At 56.0% G+C, this 22916-nt stretch overlaps 1 protein-coding gene across 2 annotated transcripts; it reads right to left on the bottom strand.

The window, feature by feature from the left end:
- Positions 1-2760: 2760 nt before the first annotated feature.
- On the bottom strand, positions 2761-9625 carry BSG (basigin (Ok blood group)). 2 transcript variants are annotated; one of them, XM_040240289.1, is made up of 7 exons: positions 9386-9625; positions 4902-5058; positions 4545-4627; positions 4037-4450; positions 3656-3680; positions 3470-3536; positions 2761-3381 (listed from the first exon to the last, which is right to left on the bottom strand). In XM_040240289.1, the coding sequence occupies exons 1-6, from the start codon at positions 9606-9608 to the stop codon at positions 3473-3475; spliced, it is 966 nt and encodes a 321-aa protein (XP_040096223.1). In that variant the 5' UTR covers positions 9609-9625; the 3' UTR covers positions 2761-3381; positions 3470-3472. The 2 variants fall into 2 exon arrangements, 1 of the variants encoding a protein (XP_040096223.1); XR_005721068.1 differs by having other exon boundaries at positions 3656-4450; positions 9386-9531.
- Positions 9626-22916: the final 13291 nt, after the last annotated feature.

Raw genomic sequence — 22916 nt, forward strand, 5'->3', positions numbered from 1 at the left:
GGCCCGGGACCAGCAAGAGAGGGGCCCAGAGTATAAGTTCAAGGGAAACACCGAACAACTCCTCAGCCTTGCATGGCGGCCTGGCGCCCACATGCACCGCTAACTTGGAGGAGGAGGAAGTCTCTTGGTCGGGGGTGCCCGCATGAGTGCCCTGCCTGGCCAGTGGCCTTAGTTAAGCAGAGTGACCCTTGCCCAGGTCTGAGTCCTGGCACCTGCACAGTGAGGGTGGGTCCTCTGTTGGCCTGGAATTTCATTTCCCTACAGAGCCCCAGAACTACCTGGTGGGGGCACAAGGGCACGGGGGGACCGGGGTCTGAGGACCCCCACACCTTGGGCTGTTCCTTCTTAGCTCTGCCCTTTGCTGCTGGGTGAGACCCCTCAGTCCGTCTTTTACTGCCCACTGCCGTGGTACCTTGGGGTGCCTTCAGGGGCGGTGGGCCCAGGGACAGGGTGGGCAGCTGGGGCTGTGGCCCAGAGGGAAGGCACACCCAGTCCTGCCCCTGCCTCAGCCACTGGACCTCAATGCAGACCTAGGTCAAGAGCCTCCAGGCGTTTGCCGCAGACAGTCTCCCTGGATCTTGGGACACGGCTGTGACAGGACACAGCTGTGACATCCCCCCCGGGGGAAGTGAGGCAGCCCCTGTGGCACAGGGGCCGCAGACCACCATGCTCACCAAACACTTGCTCCAGAAACGGCCAGGAACACTTGGTGAAGGAGACAGGCGGAGCCGTGTGTCTGTGCCCCACGGCCTGGCCCTGTGAGCAGTGGCCTATCTCGGAGCCGATTCCCTCCCCACACCACATGGACCACCCACCCTGTCCCTCAAGGTGCTGCCTGGGGAAAGGTGCACATTTTGGATGAAAAAACCAGCAGTGCCTCCTGAACCCCAAGCTGCTGTGTGGGTGCTGGGGGCACAACAGAAAGGAGTTGGGCAGAATGGGTGGAGCCCCAGGGGTCTGGAGTTACAGGCCCCAAGCTAGGGAACCTCTACCCGTGCCCCCTCCATACTGATTTGAGCCCCAGCCTCGGCAGCACCCCCAGAAGGTCCGGCCTTGTCATCACCTCCTCTGTGCTGGCAAACACCCAGCCCCAGGTGCATCAGTGCTGACCACGCTGCCCAGTAGGGATGTCCAGAGAAGCTAAAGTTTTGGGTGCCCGGGGCCCAGTGTGTCCAGCAAGGGGCACTTGGGACCAGGCTGCTGCTGCTGCTGCTAAGTCGCTTCAGTCGTGTCCGACTCTGTGCGACCCAATGGACAGCAGCCCACCAGGCTCCCCCGTCCCTGGGATTCTCCAGGCAAGAACACTGGAGTGGGTTGCCATTTCCTTCTCCAATGCATGAAAGTGAAAAGTGAAAGTGAAGTCGCTCAGTCGTGTCCGACTCAGAGTGACCCCATGGACTGCAGCCTCCCAGGCTCCTCTGTATGGGACCAGGCAGGGCAACCCAAAGCCTCGACACGATTCTCTGACTTCGCGGGAACCAGTACTCTCAGGGGTATGCACGAGGTGCCCTCTGGTGGTGGCTGGAGGGAATGGCTGGCCAGCAGCAGCCCTTCTGCCCCAGCCCCTGGGTTTTCTGGGACCAGTGGCCTCAGTTCCTGTGAATGAGGGCATCTCCTCCAGGCTGTGGGGTGCAAAGAACCTGTAAAGGGCCCCTACTCACTCCACGGGCGCTCAGAGGAACCAGAGCAGCAGGTGACTTTGTGACACACCTGGTCAGCAGCCTGGTGCAGTGGGATCTGCTGGGGAGAGGCATGTCCATTCTACCTCAGAACCTACCAGGTCTTAAACTGGCGGCCAGCGGGCCTAGTTTATCCACATGGTATGTAGGGGATTTTTGCCAGTGTTGAAAAATGCTTCCCTTGTAGCTCAGTTGGTAAACAGTCTACCTGCAATGCAGGAGACCCAGGTTCAATCCCTGGGTCAGGAAGATCCCCTTCAGGAAATGGGCAACCCACTCCAGTATTCTTGCCGGGAGAATCCCATTGACAGAAGAGCCTGGCAGGCTAGTCTGTGGGGCCGCAAGAGTTGGACACAACTTAGTGACTAAACTACTACCACCAGATCTCCGGCTTCTCTGGAAATATGGGAAAAGCCAGCCCAACACTGAGACCCCCGCCTCTCCCGAAAAGCAGGGGTCCGAGCCCCTCATCCAGCCCTGAAGGTCTGCAGGCCTCCAGAGGGCACCTGGGGGACCATACAACCCTGTGGCTCAGGTTGCCCAGGACCAGGGTTTGGCCCCACTCATGCTTCCCCATTTGGCCCAGCTATTGGGGTACAGGATGGGCAAGCAGGCAACCCTCTTCTCCCCCTGGAGGGTCTCAGAGCATTGGCCCTGCTCCGCGAGTCCCCCACCCCACCCACTATGCCTTCTGGACAGACTTCCAGCTAGAATGAGGCCCACTCAAGACACAGGGAGTGGTCTGCCCAGGAAAGGCGTGCCTGGCAGCTGGGGTGAGGGCTGCCCGACCTGGGGGCCCTGTGGGAAGGATGCCTTGGTTTTGCCCAGGTTCCCTTCGAAGGACATAAACAGGCTTATTAGAAGGGCTGCTGCCTGAAGAGCCAGCGGGTGACTCCAGTTCTGCTGCAGGGCTCCTCCCATCCCTTCCCCAAACCTCTTCCCCTCACCTAGCCCCCAGCACTCCAGCCATCGTGCTCTAGTCTCTGCATGTTATAGTGCTCAGCCTCACCATCTAAACCTCCCCATCTCCCGAGCTCTCCTAGTGAGCCCCAGGCCCTGCAAAGACACACAACAGAGGACAGAGGATAAGGGTCGGACTTTATTTTGAGCAGGATGGTAGGGAGTGGGGCTAAGGCCCAGCACAGCGGCTCTGAGACTGTCGGCCAGACTACCCTCCCTCCTGTGAGTGCAGACGGGGTTGGTGAGGGGGGTGCCCTTAAGGCCGCCATGTGGTCAGACCTGCAGTGACCTGACAACACTGGCTCCACACAGCAGGACGCTTGGCACGGCACACAGCCTGGGACCTTCCTGTGACCTTCCACAAAGGGCAGGGGCCTGGCTCCAGCCCAGCCCAGCCCAGCCCAGCCCAGCAGCCTCAGAGGTGGACCTGGGGCAGGAGCCTTCACCCCTGCCCTGTGAATAGATCAGGACACCAATACCCCAGGGGACCAGTGGGGTGGGGGCTGCAGCAGGAGCCTTACATGAACCTCATGAGGCTTGGGGTGCTCACAAGATGTTTAAACAAGAAAAATTAAGCCCCTAAGGAGCAGAACTCTACACAAGAAAACCCTACTTCAGTTTTTAAAAGAAAAGAGAAAATGTGTAGTCTGAATGTACAACACGGTGTGCTTTCGCTGAGGGGTTTCCAGAGAGGGAAGAGCGTGGGGCTGTTCTCTGTGCTGCCTGTAGACTCATCCTGGTCCTGTGGGAAGTGGGGACTCAGACCAGCCCAGGAGCAGGGCCCCACCCCCCCCCCCGCCCCCGCTGCCAAGCCCCCCCCCCCCTTTCACCTCTCAGCTGGAGTTCCTCAGGCGAACATTCTTGTCTTTGTCATTCAAGGGGTTCCCACTGCTCTTCCTGGGGGCAGAGAAGTCCTCAGGGGAGGGACTGCTGGGACTCCCTGCTCCTTCCACCCCCTCCTTGGATCAGGGTCCCAGCCCCTCCCCTGCCCACCCACTCCCCAGCAGGGGACTTACAGTGGAGCAGAGCCTATGTCTTCATCTGAGCAGAGCAGAGGCAGCCACATGCAAGAGAAGGGGCAGGCGTCAGGGGTTCCCCACACCAGACCCCTCACTGGGTGGCCCTGACCCACAGCACTCTGCCCTCAGCCGCCCCTGGGACAGGCACCCTCGCATGGGCTGTCTGGGATCTTGGTGGGTCTGGTACCCTGGAGCACCCCTGCAGACAGGCACCTGGCCCCAGATGCCCCACCAGGCAGCCCAGTGAGGAGGAGAGGAGAGGGGAAGTGAGGTCTCCTGGGCCAGAAGACTCCCTGCCAGGGAAGGGAGCGCATCCCCCCGGAGAGGCCCAGGGTCCCCCACCCAGGAGGGAGTGGAGGGACTGTGGCCCGGGCTCACCATCCAGGACCTCGTCTGGCTTCCGCCTCTTCTCATAGATGAAGATGATGGTGACCAGCACAAGCACCTCGGCCACGATGCCCAGGAAGGGCCAAAGGGCAGCGAAGCGGTTGCGCACGCGCAATGTGATGGCCGCCTGGCTGGTGCCCTCCAAGCTGGTGCCGTTGCACATGTACTTGCCAGGGTCCTCCTTCAGGTCCACGTTGGGGATGTGCAGCTCTGTGCGGCTCTCCGAGGAGACCACGACGAACTTGCTCTGGGTGCTGTTGGTGATGACCTGGTCCCCAGACTCGCTCTCCTTGTACCACAGCCAGTTGATGACCGGCGGGAAGGAGTCCGATTTGCAGACCAGGATCACAGTCTCCCCCTCTGTGGCGTGCTCTGACTTCTTCACAGCCTTGATGCTGGGGGGTCCTGTGGGAAAGAGGGCAGTCTGGAGCCTGACCCCCAGCCAGAGATGGAGGTGGAGCTGCCCTGCCCCAACCCCCAAGGTGTGATCGGCGCCTACCCCTCACTTCCAGATCGGTGCGGCCCGCGTGCTCCGGAAGGAAGATGCAGGAGTACTGGCCTGAGCGGTCTTCCGAGTCAACCCTGCAAGCAGATGCAGGGAGCAGGCTGAAGAGGGCGGGTTCCCGGGGAAGAGGGACCACACCCAGGAGCCCTGGCCTGGCTGCCGTCCAAGCCCATGGCAGCTTCTGGAGCTGCTCCCTTCGGGGCCCAGGGCCCAGCGAGCCAGAAGCGGGGGACCCCAATCCACAGGAAGCAGGAAGGGTCTTGAAGGTGGTGGAGTCTGGCAGCCAGGGAACTTCCCTGGATCCTGGACCTCAGCCATCTCCACACCCATCTGTATGGTGGCCCCACTTACTCATACTCCGTCTTCAGGTCAGGCAGGGCGTCCTCCTTCAGCACCTTGCCCCCCTTCACCCAGCGGTGGCCCACAATCTCAGTGGCACTGTGATTCAAGGCACAGGTGAGCCGCGTTTTGGAGCCGTCGTTGTCTATGTTAGTCCAGATCCTGCTCGCTGGGGAGCCAAGGAGAAATGCAAAAAGCATCAGGAAAATCCGTCAGGAGAACCCATGGTGTCAGTCTGCCATGGGCCCCGGCCCCCACCACAGGGGAAGGGAGGCCAGGGCTAGTCCCCAGAGTCCAAGCACAAGGGCTCTGGAAGGTCCTCCCCTGGAATCTGGGGCGGGACTCTGGGGGAATGATCTTCACTGGCTGGGCCGCAGGTGTCGGGGGAGCAGCAGCACCCACCTCATGCCAGAACAAGGACCAGGACAGTGAGTGCTGGGTCTGCCCCCTCTGGGCGGCCTGGTATGTTCCCCTCTCCCCCAACCAAGGCAAGGGCACCATGTGGGACAGGTCTGCTCAGGCCATGGGGCTGCAGCAGCCCAGCTGGATGTGCCTGCCTCCCCAGAGGCCACACCTGCCACCAAGCCTCCATGCAGAGTGTCCTGCCTGGATACTGGGGCGATGCCCAGCAGCCATTCCACTTTGTTTCCAGCCAGGCAAACCTCCCCATTTGTTACGACCTTCTCTTTAGGAACCAAAATGCGAAGCCACGTAAAACCAGATGGTCAGAAGCAGGTGGATGGTTTTGGAGAGGGGGACTGGGCTTGAGCTAAGGAAGGTCCCTCCGCAGGAACCAAGGCAGGACACTCAGGCCTCCAGGCATTCAGGGAGGAGCCAGGAGGCAGCCCAGAGGAGGAGCCGTCTTGGGGGTCGGTCATGTCCACACCACAGCCCTTTCCTAGCACTGGGAGCAGGCTTCCCGGGGACACTCCCATCAGCCCCCTGGGATCTGTGGCTGCACAGGGCTCTTCACTGTGCCTGGGGACAGTGGACTTTGTAATATAGCTGGCTGCCAGGTCATCCACCAGGAGGTGTCTGTTTCTCTGGAACCGTCACCCACACACACCCCCCCGAGGTGTGCCTTGGAGAAGGCCATACTCCCAGGATGGATGCACAGAATAAGCCAGCCCAGAGGCCTCTGGCATCAAGCAGAGCCCAGGGCTGCACTGGGACAGCTCAGCCAGCCGGAAAGCAGCCCAGGCCACCATCCGGACTTCCGCTTCCTCAACGGGGTCATGGTGCCATCTGACAGCACAGACAAAGCATTAGAAGCTGGTGGAGTGATTGGAGACAGTGAAAACTCCAGCTGATGCCCCATACCCCAACCAGAGGCCGTCCTAAGAGCACCGCCTGCTGAGCCCCCTACCCCCAACACCTGTCAACACTGACTCCCAGCCACCCAGGAGACTGAGGCTTGAATCCCAGGACAGATTTCACAGCTGGGCTGCCTTCGGCTTTAGGTCCTGAGTGGGCTGGCCGTAGGCTGATCCAGACCCCAGCTCTAGTTCTGGTTCGGGAGACACCAGCTTCCTTCCGGTGGAGGAGGGAGACCCAGGGGAGCCCGTGGACAGGACACGGGGACGGCCCGGTGGGGTCTCTTCCTGAGCACCAGTCCTCACTGCCCCACCTCCAGCCACCTGCTGGCTTTCTTTAAAAGAGGACAGGATGTCTCACAAGTCAGGCCACCAGGGCCTGAAGCAAAGGAGGCCCCTCGGCACCTCTGGGTGCCCTGCCCCAGGACTCTCCCACAGCAGCACCTGCACATGTGTGCACACAGGTTGTGTAGGAGAATGTGCCTGGCTGGCTACAAGGCCCAGGGACAGGCCCACCTTCAAGTCTAACCACCCAGGGCAGCCCACAGGCAACCCAGCCCCCAGGCTAGGTGGTGACAGGCACAGAGGTGTGAGGCTGGATACCACCTCTGTGCCACTTTCGAAGGCTTGCCTCCAGTCACCCGTTTCTCTTTCAAGATTTCCCAAGATTGCAAAACCAGCAGCTCTGTGCAGAGCTGGGAGGTGAGTCAGGGCAGAAAGTGAGGCTGGCAGCCCCCATTCTCTCAGACAGGCCCTTGGACTCAAGGGTGCTAGGAAGGAGCTCAGGCAGGTCTTATACAAGCCTCACCCTGCCTCCAGAGAGAGAAAAGAAGTGCCCCAGGCCACCTCCAGGTGGCAGCAAGGTGAGGCCTCAGCTCTCAGAGAGGGGCAGAGGCAGGGCCCCAACCCCACCTAGGGCGTCTACAGAGGCCAGTGGGGGGCCAGAATCAACCAGGAGGGCCTCCCCAGCTGAGGCCCTGCAGGCCAACACCCCAGGCTTGGTCAGAGGGCTGCACACAGCAAGGGAGTCATCCTACCCCCTCGAGTGATCTGCCCCATCCTGGTTGCCCATCAGCAGGGCTGGGTCCTCCCTCCTGTGCACGTGTGTGGGGGGTGCAGGGGCTGCAGCCACCCAAGGCCACCACGGAGGCTGTGACACCTCTGACACTGACGGTCACCAGGACAGGGCCACGACCAAAGACGCCTCCCAGCGCCCCTCAGGAAGCGCTGATGAGAGAAGGACGCCTGACCCCCGCCAGCCCAGCTCCCAGGAGGCCCGGGCAGCACCCTCAGGACTCACAGGGGCTCCGGCCAGAGGCAGCAGAGCCCAGGAAGGGAGGGCGCCTGACCCTCCTCCTTTCCTGGCCATGTGACTGCAACCCACGTTCTCAAGTAAAGTCACCTTCATCTAAAAACAGCCACCCTTCCTCTGTGCCCACTCAGCAGCCGGGCCGGGCGCAGGGCCAGGCAGGCCTCGGTACACAGCCCAGAGGGAGCTCCTGGGATGAGGCAGACAGGAGACCACCTCTGGAAGGTCAGCCCGGGCTGCTCACCCCTCCACTGTGCCGGCCGGGGACCAGTCCTTCACTCAAGACCCAGACAGGGACCAGCGAACAAGCCCCTGCCCGCCAACCAGCTGTGCCAGGACCAGGGGACCCTGCACATCTGGAAGGCAGGTCCCTCCCAGGGGGAACACTGTCCTGGGGCCTCAGGTGAAAGAAGGGCCGAAGAGGCCCCTGAGGCAAATTTCTCCTGACCTGGCCAGGAGAGGCAACCACTTCCACGAACGCCCTCACCCCAGGCAGAAAAAGGACATGGGACCCAGACTTTTTTTGGGGGGGGGGGGTGTGTGTGTGTCCGCGTGCGCACACGAGCACGTGAGCACTCCACAGCGAAGGGTGATGGACCGCCGGAGGAACAGCCCTCTACAGAGGGCCACTCCTGCCCCACTGGCCAGCGAGGTCTGCACCTGGAGGGCTCAAGCTGCCAGGGCCTCACCCAGAGGTGGTCAATAAAGGGCCACTTTGATTCTAAGGAAGAGGAAAGAGGTGGACTGAGATCTTGGATCTTAAAGTGGGTCAGGAGCAACCAGGGGAAGCTTCCCCAACATGCAGGCCCTCCCACACCCTAGGGCAGCTGGCACCCTGCTCAGAGCCCACCTGTTCCCGCCTCCCCTGGGGAAGAGACCCAGACCCTGTTGGTTTGCACTTTGTTCTTCGTGTGCCGGTCAGTATAAATCGTTAACCTAGAACCAACTGTGAAGCCTCGATCCACACAAGAAAAAAAAAAAAAAATCTGTCTTTCAGGCAAAGAGTCTGTGGGGCTTTATCCAGGAAAGGCACGCCTTAATGCACTTTCAGGCAAGCATTCTCTAAATCCGACTTGCCCACCAAACACGCCGCCTCTACCTTAAGGAAGCCTGGCAAACAGAGCCTCGTTAGAGAGTCTGTAAAAACAGACGGTCCCCCCCACACTTCCTGCTCTGAGTCGGGTGGCTCACGATGACCTTGGAACACCTCCCCTCCCGGCCGGTGCCTCCAATCCTATCCCGGTAAAAGCAGGAGGGTGGACCACCGCCACCTCCTCCTGAGCCCTGAAATCAGACAAAACTGGAAGAGGTGGCGTGTCGGCCTCCTCACAAAGGTTTAAGTGTTCCGGCGACCCCAGGGGTGAGTGCATGATCAGAGTGAGACACGGGACCTAAATCCTGGCAAGAATGCGACAATCCCTCCGGCCGAAAAGCCGGCCCGCCTCAGGGGCCGTCACGTGCCAGGGAGCCCCGGGTCCCCTTGGGGACAAAAGTCCACCCACCTCCCGGATGACAGCCAGTGTCTGGGCGCCAGGCGTTCCCCTGCGCCCCACGCTCCAGCTCTCCGAGCTGGGAAGGCTCCTCATAAGCTGCCTCGCGCAGATCTGCTTCAGCCCGGAGGCGCCCTCCCCACCTCCCGGACCTCGGTCTCCCTCCACAAGCCGGGTTCTGCTCCCCTGGGGTCTCCCACCCTCCCGCAGGCGGGGTCTCCCTCCCGGGTCCGAGGTTCCTCCCCTGCTCGGGCCGGGGTCTCCCTCGCCAGGCGTGGGTCCCCCTCTCGCAGAGGCCAAAGTCTCCCCTTGAGCTGAAGGCGAGCTGCTCCCTGCCAGCTCGGACCACCGACACGCTTCGCGCCCCTACCCCAAGGTCCTGACCTGCCCCGAAGCCACCCTGGGCGCTCAGCAGTACGAGCCCCAACACCACGACTTGACCGGCCGCCATGTCCCGCTGTCCCGCTGTCCCGCCGACCCCGCCCAACCGCACTATAAGAACCCGGCAGTTGCCGGGCGCGCGCACGCAGGCAGCGTTGCTGGGCGGGGCGCGTGCATGGTGAGTCGCCCACCACCTGCGCACGCGCACAGACGCTTGTACGCACATTCCTGCCCTGGCCGACTCGTTCTACGGAAGCTGAGTGGGCGGAGCCGTGTGATCATCCGGGTGAGCTACGCCATGTGTCCAGGGGCGTGGTTACGTTGCTAAGAAACGGGGCGGGGTCTGGGAGCCTGGGCCGGAAGCCTCGCCTCTTTCTGGCTTGATTTACGCTCCAACTAGTTAAAATGCTCAATTTCTGGTTACTTTACCCCAGTGCAAAAAACTAACAAAAGCAGCGACGGAGGCGATGGGGATCACTGGGAACATGTAGGCTATGTCCCCTGGGGTGAGACTGTCAGATTTAGCAAATACAAATAGCCCGACAGCAGTTACATTTGAATTCCAGGTAAAGGATGAGTAATTTCGTAGTGTAAGTGTTCAGTGCAGTGTATGCACACTGCTTCGCAAGGAAAGTATCATCATTTGTTCGAATAGAACGTAACTGGTCGAATTGTATTTGCCTGGACTGCATACCCTGAGGTGCCCGTGTTTTACGACAAATACTTTGAAAAATGACACACACACAAAAAAAACCCAGGGTATATTGTAGTCTTTGTGACCTTGGATTAGGTAATGTTTTCTTATGAATGCCACCAAAAGCACGAGCAAAAACAACAAAAAATCAGATATTTTGGAGTTCATCAAAATTGAAATCTCTGGGGGACTTTCCTGGTGGTCCCGCGGTTAAGACTGCAGGGCTCTAAGGCACGCTGCCTTCAGTAGCTGCAGCTCTGGGGCTCTAGAGCATAGGCTCAGTAGTTGCGGTGCGTGGGTTTTCTTGCCCCGAGGCATGTGGGATTTTCCTGGATAAGGGATCAGGGATCAAACCCGTTTCTCCTGCACTGGCAGGTAGAATCTTTACCACTGAGCCACATCAGGAAAGCCCTTAAAAACTTTTCTGTTTCAAAGAAGAAAGTGAAAAGACAATCCACCTGATGGAAGGAAATACTGGTAAAGCATGTATGTGATAAGGGATTTGTACCTAGAATATATAAAGAACACTTACAACTCAACTTTTTAAAAAGTTTAAAAGAAAACAAATAACCCAGTTACAAAATAGAGGACCTGAAAACACATCTTTCAGAAAAAGACACCTCAATAGACAACATAAGCACATGAGAAGGTGCTCAGGGGCAGGCAAGTGGAAACCACAGTGAGACACCACTTCACAGCCACTGTGAGGTCAGGAAATAATGAGATGGGGAAAGTGGAGCCCTGTGCAGGGCTGATGAGGAGGTGGAATGAACCATGCTTCCATTCCTCAAAAGGTTAAATGAAGTGATAACTTAAGCCAGCAATGCCAGTCCTAGGTGTGTGCCCAGGAGAACTGAAAACTCAGATCCACAAAGAAACTTCCGCTGCAGTGTTCACAGCACAATAGCAAAAAGTGCAACAGCCCAGAGCTCAGATGCTCATCAGTGGGTGAATGAATTAAAAAATGTGGTCCCTTCACACACCAGAATATCACTCAGCTCTGAAAGGGAGAGAAGCCCTCACACTTGCTACCACGTGGAGGGACCCTGAGAACACGATGCTCAGTGAGAGAAGCAGACACAGAAGGACACACAGGGTGTGATTCCACTGATGGGAAACGTCCAGAACAGGCCGATCCACAGGCAGGGAGCAGGTTCCTGGTTGTCAGGGGCTGAGGGAGGACATGGGAAGTGACTGCTGGTGGGGACCAGGCTTCCTTGTGGAGTGATGGATTGTTCTGGAATTAATTGCGGTAAAGTGTGCTCACCTCCAAATGTACCAAAACCCTTTACGCTCAAATGGGTGAACTGTATGGTAAGTGAATCATCTCAATTAAAAAATGGGGTGATGTGGATCAGGAGGCCTGCTGGAGGTGATGACGTTGGAGGTGACCCATGAATGACGAGGGGGCAGCAGCCAGGGAAGGGCTGAGCTGTAAGTCTCAGGGCAGCCTTATTGGGGGGGGGTGATGGAGGGCAGCTGGCTGGGGCCGAAGGAGGTAGGGGGTCAGCTGATAGAGACTGGGCTGGAAGGGCATGGTAGAGGAACCTGGACTTGCTGATATGGAGGCGGTGAGGGAGGGGAGGCAAGGACCCTTCCTGCATCCAGCAGGGCCAGGGCCTGGGGCTGGCAGGCTCAGCGAGCCCGCAGGGAGTGGTATGGAGACAGACGTGCTGGATGAGGAAGGCAGGCTGCCAGCTGGCCTCAAAGCACCTCCGGGCCCCGACGGAACTCTGGGCCCCCTGCCCACCCGGAGCGGGGCTGAGGAGATCTCTAGGCTGGCAGGAAGGCTCTGTTTGTGTCAATGGAACAAAGCAGCGGCTCCCTGCATACCTGGCTGTCCTGCACCTGCCGGACCCCCGCTTTGCCAGTTCAGGATGCTGGTCCCTGTCCCCTTCTGCTTCCAAGAAGAGTTTTTTCAGGATCACCCCGGCAAAGGTGGCCAGATTTAGCAAATAAAAACAGAGGACTCTGAGTTACACTGGAATTTCAGATCTTCCAAAAATCACTAATTATTCAGTATAAGTATATCCCATGCACTGTCTGTTTTATACTTATATTAAAAATGATCTGTGGAGAAGGAAATGGCAACCCACTCCAGTATTCTTGCCTGCAGAATCCCATGGACAGAGGAGCCTGGCAGGCTGCAGTCCATGGGGTCACATGACAGCATGTGTGCATGAGGGTGCAGGGTGACAGGTTGGTAGCAATAAACTGGTAGAACTAAAAAAAAAAAAAGATCTGTTGTCTGTCAGAAATTCAGATTTCACTGCAGCCCTGTATTCCATAGGCCCTTCGAGATGCTGGACCTCGGAAGCTATAAGGGCAGAGAGCAGTAGCAGGAGACCTAACCGCTGGACCACAGGGACCAGCAGTGAGGGGCTGGGTTCTGAGTCCTTGCCTGCCTGGCCAGGACGCAGAAGGTAAAGAATAAAGTCCAAAGTTTATTGAAAATAAAAGTCCCTGCGGAAAGATCCAGTGGCAAATTCAGAGAGAGAGTCACTCCTCTGGGAAGTATTTAATTCCTTTATGGTGTTGCTGCTACTGCTAAGTCGCTTCAGTCGTGTCGACTCTGTGCGACCCCATGGACTGCAGCCCACCAGGCTCCTCCATCCCTGGGACTCTCCAGGCAAGAATACTGGAGTGGGTTGCCATTGCCTTCTCCAGTACATGAAAGTGAAAAGTCAAAGTGAAGTCGCTCGGTCGTGTCCGACTCTTAGCGACCACATAGACTGCAGCCTACCAGGCTCCTCCGTCCATGGGATTTTCCAGGCAAGAGTACTGGAGTGGGGTGCCATTGCCTTCTCCTAATTCCTTTATGAGTAGTGTTAATCTCTGTCGTGTCCAACTCTTTTTGACCCCATGGAATGTAGCCCACCAGGCTCTTCTATCCGTGGGATTTCCCGGGGAAGAATACTGGAGTGGGTTGCTATTTCCTCCTCCATGGGATCTTCCTGACCCAGGGATTGAACCTGGGTTTCCTGCATTGCAGGCAGATTCTTTATTGACTGAGTCAGGGAAGGGCGCAGTTTTCCAGGTCTTTGTCTTCTTTTTGGCCAATTGTATTGTTTTGACCCCCTGGCTAATTTGCCTCTGGACCCTCCCCTGGGTGCAACAGGCACCCCTCAGTTAAGATGGATCTCATAGCAGAGGCTTATGGAGGGGGTAGCAGTACTCCAATACTTTGGCCACCTGATGCGAAGAGATGACTCATTGTAAAAGACCCTGAAGCTGGGGAGGATTGAGGGCAAAAGGAGTACAGGACAGCAGAGGATGAGATGGTTAGATAGCGTCACTAACTCAAGGGACATGAGCTTGAGCAAACTCCAGAAGATAGTAAAGGACAGGGAAGCCTGGTGTGCTGCATGGGGTTGCAAAGAGCTGGACACGACTTAGTGACTGAACAACAAACTACTTATTATGGGCTAGCATCCCCTACCTTTCTGACCCCATGAGGTTTCATCCATGTCTAGTGTCTTCTTTGCCCCAAGGATGGGAAGTGTGTGACCTCCTGACCTTTTATTAATAACAGCCTAGTCCCAGTCTGTTCCTGCCATAAAAATGCCCGATGTCTGGTTATTTACCCTATTCGTGTTGCTGTTTGTTTTTTTTTATTACTTTTGGTTTCACTGGGTCATCATCACTGGTTGGGCTTTCTCTAGTTGTGTGGAGTGGGGGCTTCTCTCTAGTTGTGGTGCACGAGCTTCTCATCGCAGTTGCTTTTACTGTGGAGCGTGAGCTCCAGAGCACATGGACTTCAGTAGTTACGGTGCGTGGGCTTAGACACTCTGAGGTATGTGGGATCTTCCCAGACCAGGGATTGAACCCGTGTCTCCTGCATTGGCAGACAGATTCTTTACCACTGAGTCACCGGGGAAGCCCTCCATTAGTTGGTTTTTATGAAAAGGAGTCGGTCATGAATATGTTGTCCTGGAGCCCGTTTGTCTCCTGCCTCAGGAAATGTAATCTGGGGGCTGGTGATGCATGGACTCCTGGAGCTCATCTCCTCACCCCGGGATGTGTGAACAGGAGGCCAGCTGTAAATACCTAGCTTGGGGCCCGTCTGTCTCCTGCCTCACTCTGACCCCATCTGTCAAAGCAGCCGGTCTGGTCACCCTCTGTAACCAACTCCCCTGGCCCCCTGGTCACTCTCTGCCCTCGTGGGCGCCCCGTGCTCCTTGCTGGCGGTGCGTGCAGGCAGGGCCAGGCGGCCTGGCCTGGGCTTGCTGCCACGCTCTGGTCGGCACTCAGCCGGTGCCCCTCACTGGCCATGGGAGGGTTAGATCCTCGCTGGATGCCCATCCTTCCCTGGCCTCTGGAGGCCTGAGGGCGCCCTGGGAGGGGCCCAGAGACCCACAGACAGAAGCAAGGGGAGCAGCCCCGCACCTCTGCAGTGTGCACAGACAGGCCTCTACTGCCTTCAGCCAGACAGAGAGAAGCAGGCGCCAAACCCCGCCCTGGGGCCTGGCCCTACTGGCCCTCGGGCCTTGTAGCCCTCACCTCCCCCACAGCTTGGCTCCAGCTTCCCTGGCCCGCTCCCGCCCTGAGCTCCGCCTGGGCAGTGTCTGCTGCCGCCAGGCATGCCTTCCCAGGTCACTGCCTGGCTCCTTCCCACATTGCCCTGGCTGCTCCCAGAGTTCTGGCCCTGGGCCTCCCACTTCGGACCCCAGCTTCTGTCCAGTTTGCTTTGTTTGCAGTTTGCTTTGTCTGCTTTCTACTTTTCCCTACAAAACCTTTCAAACTCACAGATAAGGGGAGAGAAAGCAGGGAGATTTATCACACCCATCCCTCTGTGGCTAGGATGGTCCAGCTTAAGGATTTATGTGCATATTTCTGTGAGGGTGGAGTTTGAAATCCAACCATCCCCCTGCTGGTGACTGGCTTGGGTGTGGATTTTATCCTCAGGGCACTCAGGAGCCCTGGGAGGGATCTGAGTGAGGGAGGGATATCTCCTGCTGTTAGACTGATCTGGGGCTCAGGTAGGGGGGTGGGGTATGGGCAGGTTAGGAGTGGAATTTAGGGAGGACAGGATGGTGCAGTGGGTTCAGTGGTTGCTTCCAGACCTGAGAATGGGGCCTTATTTGAAAAACATCTTTGCGGATGTAACTGTTAATTAAAGGTCTTCACATAAGGTCATTCTGGGTGAGAGTGGCCCTGCATCCAATGACTGGTGTCCTTGAGGAGACAGAAGAAGAGGCTTTCCTGGGGGTCCAGTGGGTAACAGTCCGCCTGCCAGTGAGGAGACACAGGCTCAATCCCTGGTCTGGGAAGATTCCACATGCCTCAACTAAGCCCGTGTGCCTAGAGCCTGTGCTCTGCAGCAAGAGAAGGCGCCACAACCAGAGAGTAGCCCCTACTCGATGCAACTAGAGAAAGACTATGTAAAGCAGAGAAGACCCAATGAGGCCAAAAGTAAAAGTAAATAAATAAATCTTAAAACAAAAAAGGAAAGGCCATGTGAAGATGGAGGGACAGGCTGGGGTGATGTGGCTAAAAGCCCAGGATGTCTGGAGCCCACAGGAGCTAGAAGAGGCAGAAAAGACCCTCCCAAGAGCATGGTTTCTGCTGTGTGAATGGCCTAGTTGGTCATGCTTTGTCTGAGCCGTTCCAGGAGCTGGTACAGGGGGTCTGGTAGTTGATCCCTTTAGCGCTGGGGTTGACTAAAGTGTGCCGTGGGCTCCCCAGTTTGGGGGAACACCAGGCTGGGAGCCTGGGAGGCTCCCTGCAGGAGTGAGTCCTGGCCCTGGACACGCCCCACAAGCCAGCCTGGCTCTGGCTTTAAGGTCGGTGTGTGTGGGAGGAGGGGGACACGAGAGAGAGGTTTACAGACACCGCCGCCCTCTCACCTCTGTCCTCCCTGGAAAAGTGACAGAGGATGACCCCGAATGAACCCGGGGTTGTGATGGGGTGGCCTGGGGCTGGTGATCTTTCCTAGGGGGCATGTCCCATGGGTGAAACAGGACAAAACAGAAATGAAAGCCTCTGAGAGTGAGAGTGGGTCCAGCCTCCCCAGCCGAGATTGCAGGTAATTCAGACTCTTGTCCTACACAGTCGGGACTTTCACTGTCCTGACCACCTGGGAGGCTGTTGTCAACCAAAGACCTCCCCGGGCCACAAGGGGGCTGTGCTTCAAGGTGTGCTGGTGTTTCCAGGTTTCCTAGGCCTGTTTGCTGATATGTCATTTTGAAATAAGGAGAGGAGTCTTTGTTTCTCAGGTTTGTTTTGCGACGTCCTCAAACGGCAGAGGAGTCTGGGGACAGCAACACCCCCCTGCCCCCCCAGCTACCTGGATTACCAGTCAAGATTTAGGCCACGTTTGCCTCCCCCACCCCTGCTTCTGTCTCTCCCTCCCTGTCTCCCCCCATCTCTCTGTCTCTCAATCTCTCCCTGTCTCTCTCTTTATCTCTGTCTATCTCTCCATCTCTGTGTCTCTATTTCTCTGTCTCTCCCTCTCTGTCTCCTGTCTCTTTACTCTCTTTTTTTTGTCTGTGCCCCATCTCTCTGTCTCTGTGTCTCTCACATTTTCCCTGCAGAACCATTTTGGAGTAAGGACAGGCACCAGCTTCACCCTAGGAAGAAAGCAGGGGGCTGGGGTCCACAGGCCCCTCTGAGGTCCGTGTGGGATCCTCCCTGCAGTCTAGTCCCCCAAAGACTGACCTCAGCCTTCCTTCATGGCAGTCGTTCCCAGGTCTAGGGCAGCTGGGGCCTGACTGTCGAGCTGCCCTGTTGCCATCTGGGCCCAGGTTCTGGGACAGATACAGCTGCTGCTCCAAGGGCCAGCTGTGGGGCTTGTTTCGGGAAACTCTTTCTCTGCAGGGTCCCTCCCCTCACCCCAGCTGTCCAGCTGAGAACAGAGCCCCTGGTCTAGCCCTCTGCCCACCTGGCAGCACCTCCTGCTGCAGCTGCCTCACCCCCCCCACCCCCCTCCACACTCCCCCCGCCCAACCCTTGAAACCCCTGGGCTCCCATCACCGGGGGTGGGGTGGGGCCCAGCTGGGCAGGAAGGAACCTCTGTGGAGACAGATAAGCTTCCTCCCACTAGGGTGCTGGGCTTCCAAACACTACCCGCCCCCACTGATCTCCATCCTTCTGGAGTCACTCCAGGTCCCTTCCCAGGACTGCGGAGATCCCTAAAACCACAGCTCCCCCTGGCCCTGGTGGGAGTGTGGTGCTGAGATTCCTCTGTCAACTACAAAATGTAGTCACCACCTGAAAATAGAGAGTTGTGTTATTTTATTTGGTGGAAATGTTAGGACCTCAAGCTGGGGAGGCAGCGTCTCAGGTAGCCTGGAGGAGGCCAGGGAAGGAGTCAGGATTATAGGAGTTTGCCACAATGGAGGCAGGCAGTCAGAACTTGGAAGGATTACTGCTAATTAAGGAAAATCAGATACCTCAAGGACTTTAACACTCTTCTCCATATGAGAAGATGCAAGAGTCCGGGATTATTGACGTCATTCCTTTTATGCATCTCAGCTACCCGGGGGCAGCACCCTGTCCTTTTGATTTCTCACTGCACCCTCCTGCAGCTCCTGAGCAGTCACCACAGGGGCTGTTGGCATCTCCTGGATCTGAGTCGCAGGCCTTGTTTCCCTTTTGGGAACCTCATTCACATCTGGAGGTCTGAAATCGCTGAGGGATATTACATCCTTGGTTGTTGATGCCGCAGGCCAACTGCAGGATAGTGGTGGCCAGACGGAGCAGCCACGGACCCACAGCAGCCAAGGGTACAGGGACAGCCCATGTGTCCATCGATGGATAAATGGGACAAATACCATGTGGTCCCTCCACACCCCGGAGCATCCCTCAGCCCTGAAAGAGAAGCCCTGACACTTGCTACCACGTGGACGGACCCTGAGAACATGATGCTCAGTGAGAGAAGCGGACACAGAAGGACATGCAGGGTGTGATTCCACTGATGGGAAACATCCAGAACAGGCAGGGACCGTGCACGGGGCCATTTGTGTCGGCCCAGGAGGTGGGAGGGGGTTCAGCTTTTCTGCAGGCTAGAGAATGCACACGGGAAAGGCTGGTTCGTCCTGTGGGCTCAGGCTCTCTGCCCTCTCCCTCTGCAGGTGGGCAAGCGTGGCATTCATCTTGCAACGTCCCAAATCTTTGAAGACAATCGACGTCCATCCATCCATATTGGGGCTCCCCCACCCTGTACTGCTTATATGGGGGGTCACCCTCTGTGGGGTGTCTTGGGTATTACAGGGTGTGGAGCCACACCGCCTGCTCAATGCCAGATTTCCAAGTCCTGGGGACCACTGATGTCTCTGGGGCAGAATCACCCACCAGTGAGACCCCCTGGTCTGTGGGAGAGAATAGATGTGAGGGGGGGTGCGTGATGGAACCCCCATGGAATGGCATGGATGGCCCACTTCTCCCTCTGCCCCACACTTGGCCAGGTGGGAGCACTGCCACACTCAGTGTTGAGGGGAGGACTGGACACAGCCAGAAACCTTGGGGGGTACAGCAGACAGGACCCCTCAGGGATGGGAACCTGGAGGTAGGAACCTTGCTGGGATGGGGGCTTGGGGAATCCTACTGTGTCGACCTGGGTGCCAAGTACAGTGGTGTTTTGTTTGCCTGGGGTATTTGTCAAGCACCCAGCGATCCTCCAGTGCCCAGAAGACACTGTCATGCAGTTTTAATTCAGTTCCAACCCTCTCTGCCTGGAGTCAGTGCAGAACCCACAGCTTAAGGGCTCAGCCCACAGCCCTGTCCCCTCCTCATACCAGTCCCGAGTCCTCTGTGACCCCTGAGCATCTGTCTTACTGACCAACTAGCTGTGTGTCATGGTTCCTGCCACCCCTCTCCCTGGGTCTGACCAATTTGTTACAGCAAACAAATGGACCTAATTAAACTTAAAAGCTTTTGCACAGCAAAGGAAACTATCAACAAAACGAAAAGCCCACAGGATGGGAGAAAATATTTGCAGATGAAGTGACCCACAGGGATTAATCTCCAAAATATACAAACAGCTCATGCAGCTCAGTATCAAAAAAAAAAAAAACCACCACCCAATTAATAAAAGAAGAAGACCTAAACAGACATTTCTCCAAAGAAGACAGACAGATGGCCAATAGGTACATGAAAAGATGCTCAACATTACTAATTATCAGAGAAATGTAAATCAAAACTACAGTGAAATATCACCTCACACCAGTCAGAATGACCATTGTTAAAACGTCTACGAATTACAAATGCTGGAGAGGGTGTGGAGAAAAGGGAACCCTTTGTCCCAGAGTTTTAGGTACAAAGGGCTTCTAGCCTGGTCCCTCCTGGCCTGGATGTGAACTCAGGTGGTTGAAAGAGGCTCATTAGGAGGGTTTTAGGAGCCCTGTGCCAGGACAGGATTCAGCAGATTGGTTTGTGGAAAATCACCAGCTGTTGTGACCTGGGTGCGTTCTGTACATAGGTGACGTCTCCATAAACAGTTAAAGGTTAACAAGGCACTTGCCCCTTCAGACCCATCAATCTTGGGTTGGGTTATCCAGTCCTGAGAGAAACATCAGAGAAAAAATAGCTCCATGGAGGGATGCTCTCCAAAACCCCTGACCTGTGCCTCCACCCCTGACTGCCCAGGCCACTGAAAGAGGCATAGCCCAGGGGGATCTCAGAGAGGCCTGAACATCACAGGGGACCCTGAAAAGTCCTGGGGCCGAGAGGATGTCAGGGAACCCAAGGAGAGGTGAATACTATGGGCTTCGGTTGATAATAACATATCAAGATTAGTTCATTAATCGTGACAGCTTCCCCGGTGCTTCGGATTGTAAAGAATCTGCCTGCCAATGCAGGAGACATGAGTTTGATCTGATCCCTGTGTTGCAGGAAGGGGGACCCTTTACAGGGCCTGAAACCGGACTCTTGTCTAACACTTGGAAATGAATTGTCTGAGGAGACACGTGCTGACAAAGCAAGAGATTTTACTGGGAAAGGGCACCCGAAAAAAAAAAAAAGGAAGAAAGGGCACCCGAATGGAGAGCAGTAGGGTAAGGGAAACCAGGAGAACAGCTCTGCCATTTGGCTTGCAGTCTCGGGTTTTATGGTGATGGGATTATTTTCTGGGTTGTCTTTATCCAATCATTCTGACTCAGAGCCCTTCCTGCTGGTGCACGCCTTGTTCAGCTGAGATGGATGCCAGAGAGAAGGAGTCTGGGATGTGGTCGGACATGTGGTGTCTCGTTTTGACCTTTCCCAAACTCTTCCAGTTGGTAGAGGCTTATTAGTTCCATGTTCCTTACCAGGACCTCCTGTGGTAAAACAACTCAGATGCAAATGGTTACTATAGTGCCTGGCCAGGCTGGGTAGCTTCAATCAGTGTGCTTCCCCTAACACCTGGATCGGGAAGATCCCCTAGAGGAGAAAATGGTAACCCACTCCAGTATTCTTGCCTGGGAAATTCCATGGATGGAGGAACCTGGTGGGCTACAGTCCATGGGGTCCCAAAGAGTCAGACACGACAGAGCACCAGGCACATCATAATAAAAATCTCATCGACTGAAGGGGAAGGAACACTTGGAGGCTTGGTACTCTCTTCATTGTTTTCTGTAAATATAAAACTGTTCTAGGGGCTTCTCTGGTTGTCTAGTGGCTAGACTCCGCGCTCCCAATGCAGGGGACGCAGGCTTGATCCCTGATGGGAGAACTGAAATCCTACATGCTGCATGGCGTGTCCCACCCCCCACCCCCAAAAAAAAGACAGATAAAAGAACCTTTAGCAATTTAAAAAAGAAAAAAGAGTTGAGTAGCCTCCTTCTCCTTTCTGTCCTTCCTTTTCTCTGGCTCTGAAATAAAGACAAGTGTTTCCCAAAGCGTCTCACCACCTTGCAGGAGGCCTGGAACTCACAGTGCTCGGAAGACAGGAAATTCTGCTGCATCACCAGAAGAGAAAAGCCATTGCCTTCTGATGGGCAAACTCACCTTCTGGGCTGCCTGACCAGCAGCCTTTCCTGCTCAGAACACCCTTGGATGAGCACGAAAGGCGCCGCCAGAGACAGTTGCTTCCTGGGAAAAGTGTTTCGATGCAGGAGGAGAGATGATTTTCTCCCCTGAGTGGCCTTATGTCCCTTTAACTTCCTGTCCATGTGCAGTAAAAGCTACACAAAATCTCGACGTGAGACGAGCCTGTAAGAAGTGAGGGATCTTCGGGGTCGGTGGTGTGGATTCCACCGGGCTCGGGTTGCTCATGTGCATGTCTTGCTGTCAGAGCAGCAAACCCTTGATTGAGATTTGTGCGTTTCCCTGTCCTGCGACCCAGCCTTGGCCCCCCAGGGCAGTCTGGGGGCTCCTACATGAGATGCACCAGCAACAAAGCCAAATGGACAGATGGACAGAGAGACTGTGGAGGAAGAAGCAAGCACTTCAGCTGCTCCTGGGAGAACCCACGTGGCTGAAGTGGGGTAGGGGTAGGGGTGGGGGACGGGGGGGGGGGGCAGGCATCTAGGTGTTTGGTGTGCGGTTATTTCAGCGTGGCTGTTTGAGCGTTTTCATAATAAAAGCAGAAGATTCTGCCAGAAAAGAGCAGTTTTCTCACACTGTTCCACACAGAGTCCGTCACCACACGGTCCAGCACCTTCTCTCTGCCTCATCAGAGCACACTCAGGAGAACTAAAAACACATCCTCACATGCCTTTGCACCCGTGGCCACAGCAGCCATGGTGGAAACAAGCTAGGTGTCCTTGGAGAGGTGAGCAGTCATACACACACGTGTCCCTCCACACACGGGGCATCCCTCAGCTCTGAAGAGGAGAGAAGCCCTGACACTCACTACCACGTGGAGGGACCTGAGAACACGAGCTCAGTGAGAGAAGCAGACACAGAAGGACAAGCAGTGTGTGATTCCACTGATGGGAATCATCCAGAACAGGCCGATGCACAGACACAGAGAGTGGGTTCCTGGTGGTCCGGGGCTGGGGAGGAGGTGGTGTTGCTTTTGGGGTGCTGGAAAGTTCTGGAACTAGATAGAGGTGCTGGTTGCACAACCCTGGGAATGCACTGAAAACCCCTGAATCACACACTTATTTAAAAGGGTGAATTGCATGGCACGTGAATTATATCTCAGTAAAGACAAACTAACATCATGGCATCACTTCCTGGCAAATAGATGGGGAAACAATGGAAACCGTGACACACTTTATTTTCTTGGGCTCCAAAATCACTGCAGATGGTGACCGCAGTCATGAAATTAAAAGACGCTCCTTGGAAGAAAAGCTATGACCAACCTAGACAGCCTATTCAAAAGCAGAGACATTACTTTGCTAACAAAGGTTCGTATAGTCAAAGCTGTGGTTTTTCCAGTAGTCATGTATGGATGTGAGAGTTGGACCATAAAGGAAGCTGAGTGCTGAAGTATTGATGCTTTTGAACTGTGGTGTTGGAGAAGACTCTTGAGAGTCCCTTGGACTGCAAGGAGATCAAAGCAGTCAATCCTAAAGAAAATCAGTCCTGAATATTCATTGGAAGAACTGATGCCAGAGCTAAAGCTCCGATACTTTGGCCACCTGATGCAAAGAACTGACTCATTGGAAAAGACCCTGATGCTGGGAAAGATTGAAGGCAGGAGGAGATGGGGATGACAGAGGATGAGATGGTTGGATGGTATCACTGACTCGATGGACGTGAGTTTGAGCAAGCTCCGGGAGTTGGTGATGGACAGGGAAGCCTGGTGTGCTGCAGTCGACAGGGTTGCAAAGAGTTGGACACAACTGAGTGACTGAACTGAACTGAAAGACAGTGTTGGTGGTTGATGGTCTAGCTGCTAAGTCATGACTGACTCTTGTGATCCCATTGATTGTAGCCCACCTGGCTCTTCTGTCCATGGGATTCTCCAGGCAAGAA

The sequence above is a fragment of the Oryx dammah genome, unplaced genomic scaffold, assembly GCF_014754425.2.
Source record: "Oryx dammah isolate SB20612 unplaced genomic scaffold, SCBI_Odam_1.1 HiC_scaffold_5, whole genome shotgun sequence".
NCBI classification, from domain to species: domain Eukaryota; kingdom Metazoa; phylum Chordata; class Mammalia; order Artiodactyla; family Bovidae; genus Oryx; species Oryx dammah.